The sequence below is a fragment of the Apaloderma vittatum genome, unplaced genomic scaffold (assembly GCF_000703405.1).
Source record: "Apaloderma vittatum isolate BGI_N311 unplaced genomic scaffold, ASM70340v1 scaffold21435, whole genome shotgun sequence".
NCBI classification, from domain to species: Eukaryota; Metazoa; Chordata; class Aves; order Trogoniformes; family Trogonidae; genus Apaloderma; species Apaloderma vittatum.
Genome location: NW_009716762.1, coordinates 1,899 through 12,987, shown reverse-complemented (window position 1 = coordinate 12,987; position 11,089 = coordinate 1,899). Strand labels below are relative to the sequence as shown.

The following is an 11,089-nucleotide window of genomic DNA, read 5'->3' as shown; positions in this document are numbered from 1 at the left end:
ATTAGTCAAATTCACACACATGTGCCTGCCTGTTTTAAGCTGGAGAGGGCCTGCAACATAACGAAATGAAATGCATACTGAAGGCGAAAAGACAAGTAATTCTTTCCCACTCTTAAGGCACCCTGGATGCTACAACAAGGAGTATATTAATTGAGAAGTTGTCAATAAAATCTAGGGCTGGTCAACACCACTATCTAGGCTCTCTCTTTTCAGACCTAAAAGCATTGACATGTACTCAAGCCTCCTTCAAGATCTTTTGACGCTACTTTTTTCAGTTGTTTATGTCTGAAAGGTACCACACCTTGTTATAGAACACCCTAACGAGGGTTGTTTTAACTTTTTTTCCGCCAAAATCTCACTTGAGAAATAGATACTATTGCTCTGTTCTGTTTCCTGCTATTTCGTAAACTACTGTCATCCACTGGCTTAGGGTATTGATAACAATTTAGAACTAAATTACAATATTTGTATTTAAAAGTATTTTGCAAGAAGTCACAGCACATACTTCACAGCATTTGAATCCAATGTTGCATAAAGGTAATATAGACATTTCATGCGTTCGTTGGTTTCCAAGTTGTGAGGGACCATGTACTGAGCAAAGATGCGCTCGACAAGTAATCTGAAAGACAGGATTAAGAAATTTAAACGGTAAAAGCAGTGGCCTTGACTTGCTAAAACATTCAAAAATTCTCATATTCATCTAGAGACCAGTTCTTGCACTTTAAGACAAGGTTATTCAAAAACCTAAAGGTTGAGTTACTTAACTTCCAACATAACTCATCTCGAGCCAAACAAAAATATATCATTACAGATTATTTAATGTTAATTATGGCAGTAGGAGATTTAAGTGATCACACTACCAAAATCAGATGTATTAATCTAGGCAGGAACCAAAGGCTTTTAGAGTAGGATATCTCAAATCAGCCAAAAGAGATGCTATCAGGGGGTGTCGTTACAGGTCAGTATTGGGACGAATTAATGAATTGACCCAAATTAATGGGCTTAAAATAAAAAATAAAAAATAAAAAATAAATTTAAAAGAAATACCATGTTGATTGTATCACACATGAAGTCCAAAAGGAGAATCCAAATACTACTCAGAAGGAGCTGAGTTCCCTCCCTGAGCCCTTCCCCAAGTGCTGAGTTTACCCAATTCTTTTGCTTTCACAAGAAAAATGCAGGTACATTCACAAGGGAATTATTAAAAGGTTCTGCTATAACATGGAAGCTCCTTATTTGGAAGCAGCAGAAGAGAAAGATTTAGGTCTTCTAGTTATCTAGGAAAGACTCTGAAGAAAAAGCAAAAGGAAAACTGAGCCCATGTTGCAATCTTAAAACCCAAGACATTGGCAAATGGAAGTCAACATTAACAGAATAGAGTAAATAGGTAAAAAAAAAATTATGTATATGCAGGCTAGAAAAGAGAAGAAAATCCTCATGCACAACTGGAGCAGGTGGTCAACACCCAAAGCCAGTTAGTATAAAAAAAATCCTGAAATTTAAGAAAAATGCACGTGGCTAAGACTGGAACTGAAGATTCAGACAGTTTTGCCCACTCTCATGGTACCACAAAGTAACTGATTACTTTGAAAATGATTCTGAGGTCACGATTTTTGGAAGAAATTTGTATGGGTTTGCAATGTCATTTGTATCTGAATGTGTTGTGAAGGCCAAATGCTTGGTTCCAAAGCCACCAAGACAACCTTGGTTAGTCAAGCTAGACTAGTTCCCAAACTAGTCTCCCATGTGCAATCATCTGTTTTTCAGCATGAACAACCATATACAAGGCCATAGGTGGTACGACAGAGGCGCTGTTTTTACCAAAAATCCAGGACAAGGTTTTAATTCACAGCCATTATAGTACAGAAAAGCTGTTGTCACAAGGTGTACTAGACTTACCTTTAAAGCATACAAATCTAAAGCAAGATCATTAAAGCAATCTTACCTACTGAATTTTAACATCAAAAATAGTAAGCTACTAAACTATAAACAAAAGTCTCCATTACTGAAGCACTGGTAAAGTACAGGTAAAAATTCTGAAACATTTCAATCTATCTCATCCTTTAAAATCACTTCCGGCCTTAAAAAAAAAAAGGAGAAGAAAACCACACAGGACAGTATTTGGTTGCAGCTGTATAAGATTACACACTGGATCAAAACCAGACAGAATTATGAAGTCTCCTCCTTACTGTCAGCATTTAAGCACAAAGGAAAAACAAATCAGCATAATAAGTTTCCACCCTTATCCACAGACTCATCTAGCATTCATGACTGACTTACCGGTCATCAATACTGTTCTGATAATATATATGCAAAAGTTTATCTTTGATCCATGATATCTGTTTTGCAGCTTCTTTTCCTGCTTCCGACTGTAATGAGTATTTCTTGTATATCTGTGCAAGTCCCATCATAGCTTCCTTCCTCACTCTCCACTTGAAAAAAAGAAATAGTACCCAGTTTAGCTGTTCAAAACTCAAAACCACTGCATAATTTCCTGACAACTACTTCTTTGTCTACCCCCAAAAATTTAATTTACAAAAAAGTTAAATTGTGTTCTAAGTGTAACGCTTTCTCATTAGGGCATATATTACATCATATCTAATACACTAAAGCTTTCAACATCAGTAACTGCTACGCAAACATGCGTCTTGAATTTAGAATTGTTAAAAATTTAAGCGAACACCTTTTCTCACTGTCTATACTGAATATCCGCAATCGTAACACAGGTGTAACAGAGAAAAAAAAAATGTTACCAAATGAAAAAACCCAGATGATTATGTTTATTTTAAAAGTTTGCCATCAACTGTGCTTTTTATCATGCTTTGACATAAGAAGCAAACCTAATAAATTTCACCAAATAATGAAACATAGCTAAACCTAATTTCAAGACTATTCAAGTTTGAAAGCTACTACGCTGATTTGCAGTCATTCAAGAATCTAACTGAAAGCAAGTAAACAAGCTACCTACATTTTTCACCAGTAATCTACAACATATTTTGAAAGCTATTTGAAAAATTTCTAACAAGAAATATTAGAATCTTTTTACAATGGTCACATTTTACTTAAATATTTTACTAAAACTAGATAGCTGAACTAACATTGTTGTGCTCCCGTCTATTTTTTTTTTAATCATACTACCTTATATAAATATACAGCACAAGGAAAAACGTGGCATTCCAGTCAGGAGCAAAAGATGCCTCATTAAATGGACTGCTTCACAATATTTTGCATTATATTGGATTTCATTAATCATTTTTAAATCAGTTCAACATTTTTTAGAAGCATTTTTTTTTAAAGCTGAAATGCCTCTGCATTACATTTCTAGGCTGCATTATTAGTATTAATTAAGTCTTACCCGCTTGTCCAGTGTTCGTTCTCTGACAAAATTAAGCAGGTGATCATTGACAAGCAAAAGATCTTTTTTAGCAGCAGTAACTATGGATACTATAACATCGTGCCTTATGGCCTCTTCAGGATCATGTGACCTTACTTTTAGATATTCTGCAAAAAAAAATAGAATAAGTATTTCATAGTAAGTATACAACTTCAGCTACTTTTCTTTCTCTAGACAGTACTCAACTGCCAAAAGCAGAAAACATGATTTTCTACTGTTTTGAGCATCAATGGTGAGAAATCACTAATTTTTCTCAAAGATTAACTGGAATGTCAGTACAACTTTTTATTTCCTTAGAATATCAAACATTTGTATTTCTGGCATTATGGAAATGAGTTATGGGGTTACATTTTTATTATTTGCTATAATGGCTAGGCTATGTCTACATTAGCAACTATTATAGCCAAACAGAACTGATCTGTAGAGTAGAACAGACAGTGCTAAGAACTTGATAACCACACTACATACATTTTAAAGTCTTACTTCAGGCTAGAGGCTACTCTCTTCCTGCAGACTCCATCCCCTTTGGCTGCTGGAGCACATTAGCTGTACTCCTGATCACAACTTCTGTATTATCCACAAGGAATCTAGTTCACATGCTCCAGGAACACTCCATAGTGTGAGCCATGTAAGCATTGTAAGTAGGGACAAATCAAGAGACATACTTCAAAAGCATGCTCTTTGACCAAGCTATAATGCTTATTTAGACATATCCTAGCTTATTCATCCCCAAACAATTTTTCTAGATTAGTTTCGTCCATTGCTACTTATCTGATAGCATCATTAATCTTATACTATCAACATTTTAAAAATTCCTGCTCATAAGCATCAAATGTTAGCTACCTATCGTCATTTTAGAAAGCTGACAAGTAACACGGCAACGTTCATTTATCTTTTAGAAGTATGTATTTGAGATTAATTTAGAAGTACGAACAGGTAAAAAAAACACACACAAGTTATTAACATGACTGTACGCAGCCCACATCACTGAAACATTGAGAACATTAAGAAACATTGAAAGTTCACTCTGAACGAAATAACCAGAGGCTACTGCTCTCTTATTACTGTTCAACGACCAGCGAAAGTCTCTTTCAAGTCTCATCTGAAACACTGGTCATTAACATTTCTGGTAATCAGCACAAGTATCGAAAGAGTACATCAAGAAATAAAGCTTTGCACTTAGGGAGGTTATGAAATTTGAAATCCAAACATGACCATTTTTAAAAAACAGATTTGTTCCACAGGAACACATAATTAAAACAAATGAAGAACAACGGCATTGCACAGAACAGTTCTGGTCTCAAACCCCAGCAAATCAGAGAAATATTTCAACAGTTTGACTTTGCTAAGCACTGTGGGGAGAGAGAGGAGGGGCAAGCAAAATTACATTTCCCGGAGGATACCATTAGAGGGGGCACAAAGTCTTTCTGCAATGTAAAAAGGGAAAAAAAGTCATTGAAAATACAATTCTGACAATCAAAGAGGAAATATCTTTACCATTCCATTATGGAAAGGTCTAGAAACAGTCTTATAAGCTGTCTTAACAACACCAGTAACTAGTGAATATATCTAGCCTGTCCAAATGCTCAATAAGCAGGAGAGAAATTCCATGCACTGAACTGTCCTTTAAATTTCCTCCTGAGAGCAAATGGACAAAGATATTACCTCCAAAAAATTACAAGAAGTAGGATTTTATTAATCCAAAGACAGTCTCCATATACACTCTCAGGGGAAAAAGACCCAACCCATTCTCTTTAATTACACTTTTGCCACTAAGACATCAGGACAAACACTAAGAGCTTCTATCTGTGCCAGTTGCCTTTTTCCTTCTTGAATTACAGGCTGTGTTTGAAGGAACAGAACCCAACGGCTGCGGTCGCAATTAGGAGCACTGTTTCTAGGTTTCAGACAGCGGCTGCATAATATTTACACACTTCAGCTTTGTGAGACTGAAGTGTTGCCTGGTAATTAATAAATGCTGTGGCCAGTAGGTTAGCTGCACTGTCTTTGCCTGATCCCATGGTGCTTAATTTCAGCAGCAGTTGGAAATGTGACTACTGTGAGAGAGGGAGAGCAGTCTCTTCAGTACAGGCATTCTTCACCTACAGCCGCCTCAGCCTGAGAAGCAGTACCGAGGGCAGGGACTGTCACTTACAACTCCAACCTCAGTTACATCCTCCACAACCTCTGACAACGTTAGGCAGGATTACAACTAACCTTTCTGACTTTCCCAGATATTAAAATTGCATTTTAATGTTATGATAAATCTGGTACCTGTTAAGTCTTTTGCTAGGTCAGGATGGTTCATAAGGCAGTGACTTGCAAATTTCACACATTCAAGACGAATAGGTACATGGATATCATTAAACCTATTTAGAAACAAGACAATGCATTACAACAGCAATGAAAAAAAAAAATCACTTCTATCATAGCAATTAGGTTTTTTTTATAGAATCTCAAATACCTCTGAATATATTTTTATGCTTCCCATGCACACTTACATGCATAAAACATCTCTGATTTCACAATATTAAGTAGACTGTAATTAGCTCAAGAAAAAGGTACTGTGCTCATTTATTAATGCATGTTCTGAACATAAAGAGAAATATCCTCTCCTAGTACACATGAAAAACTCTCAGGCACACAACTACTATTTATTAGGAATATGTCTGACATATTTAAACCATCTTTTCTATAATGCCTCACATAATTAACTGTGAACCATGTATCAGCAACTAAAAATACGACAAGACCGCGATATTTGCCCCCTCTTTAAACTGTACGACAGTGAGCAAATGGGCATCTAGCCTAGTACAATTTCCTTCTAAGACAGATCACTTCAACTTCTGTAAGATTTCTTTTCAAAAGAGCAAATTAAGTTGGATGCTTGAATAGTAGTATTTCATCACGCTTAATTTTGATCTAAGTAATTCTATAATAGCACTACTGATGTGATGAAAATTACGAACAACCCTTGAACAATTAAATGCATTTTCAAGCTATCCTGAAAATGCCTGGTTTTAAACCAATTAAAAACCAAATTTTAGAACACTGTCGCTGTTGAAATCCTTATTTATCAAACAGAGGTTTTAAGGAATAACTGTTTTAGTAAAAACCAGGTATGCTTTCAAAATCAAGAGATTTTAAGAATAGTTCCTTTAATAACACAGCTATTACAACTCAGTTAAAATCCTTGAAAAGAGTAAAAACATGTATGTGATTCACAGCTAGTTGAAAACAGTAATTATGAACAACAGATTGCACATATTGACATTGCTTCACATTGTAACCCAGTGAAGCATTTTCCTTTGGGCTCAATCAGATGTGGCCTTTTTTGATGACATGCAATGTTTTAAACATACATACTTTCAAGCAAAAGGCCTTCTTCCCTCAATTACATGTCCTGTAACTTTAGGAGCATTTCCTTGAGAGCTCTGGTTTTGATATGATTGAATGCTGAATTATAAACTAATGCTTTTGCAATAATTTATAGAATTCATCCTCACATCAAAAACATTTTCATCTTAGGAGCCATACTTAAGTCCTGAGTACAAGCTCTAGCTATATTTTCTATCTCAAACCAGCAGAATATTTCAAAACCAAAAGACTAGGTGTGTTTACGGTGTTCTACATGCCTCTTAAAGCACTCCTACCACACCAGAAATAACTGAAACCAGTACACAAACACTATACATAAAAGTCGTCTGATACTGCAAACGTCATTTGATGCCGTTGTAGAATTAGTCCATCACTGAACAGTTTAACTTGTGAAGAAATTGAATTAAACTATCCCTTTTTCTTGACAATGGCAATAAAGATAGTTGAGAAAAAAATGAACTAAAAGGGCACAACTAGTAATTATTCACTTTGCAGAATCACAGATATAGAGGATACTTGTAAAATAAAAACAATGTCTGTAGCATTATCTGTCATTTTTCAGATAAAGCAGCAGGAGGAAACTCACACTTAGTTGTGTCACTAAAAACAAATTTAAAAACCCAATACAATTAAATAACAAACAAACAAAAAACAACCACAACTTCACTGAATGTTTCCGCCTCCTAGGAAAGGAACTAAATCAGTATATACCTCCCCAGGTAGCACTGCCAAAGTGGTTTGTTTTGAGATGCCAACTCCGAGTCCTTTGCCCCAAACATTTTTGCTAGAAGTTTTACTACCTGCAGGCGTTCCTCGTTGTCATTGCTCTGGAAAATGAACACATTTTTTTAGAAATTATAAAAAAACCCACAAACCATTAAAAAAGAAAAATCAAGCAAAAAAAAAGAGTTCTCTTTCGTACACCTTCTACACCACTATTTTTATACACCTCTAGAAATATCATGATGCAGATGAACAGTCTCTTCTTGTATACGAATGCGTATCTCAAGACAAAAAACCTTCACTATAATTGGGAGTAGACAAAAGCCAGAGAAAATGAAAAAGTAGAGACAAAAATTAAACATGAACAAAGCCTGGTAGAAAATACATAGGTACGTACATGTTTTTAACCCTCATTTACGGGTTACTGATCCTGTTAGGAAATCTGATATGGGCCTGTATGAGCTGACACGAACCAAAGCATGACACAAAACCCGTAATACTCATTCCACATTTTTCTGCACCTAAAGGCTTGCACTTCTTTAGAGTAGTGTTTAAGTGAAAACATTTAGATAAAAAAGTCTTCAGGAAAGAAGTTTTTAGACACATTTTTCTGCACCTAAAGGCTTGCACTTCTTTAGAGTAGTGTTTAAGTGAAAACATTTAGATAAAAAGAAAAAAGTCTTCAGGAAAGACGTTTTTAGAGAACATCAGATTAAGTACCCAAGATTTGAGATGCACAGAATCTGGTCTTGGATTTTAAGCTTATATCTGAAAATGATTAGTTGCAACAGATGCTTTTTTTCACAATTAAAATTAGCACTAACAGAGATAAAACAAGGCCTTCTCCAGCATATTTTGAGCATCACTGATTCCCATTACACTTGTTCAATACAACACACAACATCTGAAGCTCAATACATGCTTTGGAAACATATAGTAACATCTGTGCAATTGACATGTACTTACTGCTCACTACATATTTTTTGTTTGCTTATTGAAGAAAAACAAAAAAAAAAGGACAACTGGCTGCTATGCTTCTTTGAAAAGGGAACAGCAAAAAAACCAGCTGATATTAACTAGATATTATTCATCCCATGTTATTTCAGTCTTTTTGGCTGGTGGTAAAGACAAGGACTGCTAAAAAGTAGTCCTTTTCCCAGCCATCTGTGAAATTCTGACTAGTCGACATTGCCTTTTGAATGTGAACAAGAAATAAGAGCACAATGTAGCTGTCAGTTCTCTAATACGACACCACAGTTTTGGAGATCAACTGGTTCTCCTTTCTGACTCAATACCATAAATGGGATGAAACGTTTGCGCTTTCGCCTGCACATGAGTGGGGGTGATCCCAGGCACAAATAGAGCCTGGCTGGAGAATGGCTTGAGAGCAGCCCTGCAAAGGAGGCCTTGGAGGTGGTGTTAGATGAAAAACTGAATGAGCCAGCAATGTGCAATCGTGGCCAAAAAAGCTCAATCCCATCCCAGACCACATCAAAGACAGTGTGGCCAGCATGTCAAGGGTGGTGATTGTGCCCCTCTGGTCAGACTCCACCTGCAGTGCTGTGTTCAGCCCTAAGGTGCCTAGCCTGAAAAGGCCATGGACCGGTTGAAGAGAGCGCACAGAAGGGCTACAAAGATGATCGGGGGCTGGAGCACTTCTGCTCTGAGGACAAGCTGAGAGTTGAGTTGTTCAGTCTGGAGAAGAGAAGGCTTCAGGGAGACCTTATAGTGGCCTACCAGTACTTAAAGGGGGCCTACAGGAAAGCTGGGGAGGGACTCTGCATCCATGAGTGTAGGAATAGGACAAGGGGTAATGGTTTCAAACTGAAGGAGGGTAGATTTAGAAGATTCAGAGGAAATTCTCTGCTGTGAGGGTGGTGAAACAGTGGAACAGGTTGCCCAGAGAAGTTGTGGATGCCCCCTCCCTGGCAGCCTCCAAGTCCAGCTGGGATGGGACTTCGAGCAACTGCATCATAGTTGTCCCTGCCCACGGCAGGAGGCTTGGAACTAGATGATCTTTAAGGTCCCTTCTGACCCAGGTCATTCTATGATTGTATGTCATATTCATTCAGTTCCCAATCCTTGAAGTAATAAAGCAAGAGAAGCTAAGGATGAAGAAATTCTAACACAACTGTATTTCTGCATTACAATATACTGTAACTCTTCCAAATACACTAAAGTATTAAGGATTAGCAGCATTAATATGTTTGTCTCTATTTGATTAATTTTTCTAACTAAAATTCAGATTGACATTACTGAAGGCCATCATCAACCTCCTACCCTTAAAATGCAATAAATTGTATTTTTTTTCCTTGACAAGTTTTAGCTTGTAAGTGTCCATTACACTATAAATTCTTATTCTGTGTCTTTATGGTTAAGAATTTCAAATTTTTTTAGCCTGTATCAGTCCAGCCTCCATTACACACATTCCATCCACTCATGCTTAAACCAACAAAATATTAAAAATATTATGCATCTCTCAGTTTCTCTAGGTAACCAACACAGACCCAGAGCAAGACACCCAGAGAGTGGGGAGGGAGGATGGGAGAGGTGTTGGGAGTTTATTTAACTACTTGATTACACAGCCAGAAATATAGGAAAAAAAAGAAAGAAAAGAAAGGCATTAAAAAAACAACCGAAATATCCTTAATGAATTAGCCACAGAAGAAGCTTTCACTGTATTAGCCACTAATTCAATTATTAGATAATCTAGTTATGTTTCTAGTTCTGTCTGTAGAAACAATGAATACACTTGATCCATAATTGCAAGTATTTGGTACTTTCTAAATTTGTGTCCAGGTGCTAGTTGCCTTGAAACATTCTGACATAAGATTCTAAAGGCCATAAAAATCAAACTGTATTACTCATTAAACGAATGCTGGAGTCTCTTTCCTTTGTTCTACTTCATTCTTGACTTCTTTTTGCAAGGGAAAAAATGAGTATCAAACTCAAAAAACATCTTAATCCTTCTCTATTTCATGAGACATTGTGTACTTTAAGTGTCATGTTTTTCACCTCTTTTCCTTAGGTATGATCCAGCATTTTTCATGCTTAATAGCGAACCATATATTTAAATTTCCCCATATAAGCTGCCAACATACAGGCAAATATTAGCATCCATTAGTAACAACAGCTGAAGTTGGTCAGGTTGTTATCACTGCAAAGCTCAATAGAAGAGGCAGCACTGCAGATCTGGGGGGAACTGGGAGTAAAAGTGGACGCATGACCCGAAACTTGCCAAAAAATCTAAGTACCATATGCAGGAAGAAAGACAGCTCTACCACAAGAGAAGTCAACATTTTATTGATTTTATTCATTACATCACACAGACCTAAGACCCTTTATGTTTATTTCATAAATATTAATGAGCTTTTCATTCTCCTGAACATTAAAATGGTATTCACCTTCAGTAGTACAAATTTCTAAATTTCAAATATCAAATGTGAGTGAAGGATTATCAGTTTCCTTTACAAGCTGACATACATAATATATTCTTATCTGTGTTCTCTCCTGCTGGAATAAACACTGGATCTCTAAACACACCGCCTTAAAATGCCAAGATCAGGCACAGAACTCAGGTTTACCCTCACAGAA

The 11,089-nt window shown here is 36.5% G+C and overlaps 1 protein-coding gene across 1 annotated transcript in view; it reads right to left on the bottom strand.

Moving 5' to 3' along the window:
• Positions 1–7,599, bottom strand: part of LOC104269725 (sister chromatid cohesion protein PDS5 homolog B) — a gene marked incomplete at both ends in the record, with an annotated part of 29,845 nt that extends 22,246 nt beyond the window's left edge. The window contains 5 exons of the mRNA XM_009869665.1: positions 502–619; positions 2,281–2,432; positions 3,356–3,501; positions 5,669–5,763; positions 7,484–7,599. Of these exons, the coding sequence (XP_009867967.1) occupies positions 502–619; positions 2,281–2,432; positions 3,356–3,501; positions 5,669–5,763; positions 7,484–7,599 (627 nt within the window). The remainder of the gene's footprint in view (positions 1–501; positions 620–2,280; positions 2,433–3,355; positions 3,502–5,668; positions 5,764–7,483) is intronic.
• Between the last annotated feature and the right edge of the window lie 3,490 nt (positions 7,600–11,089).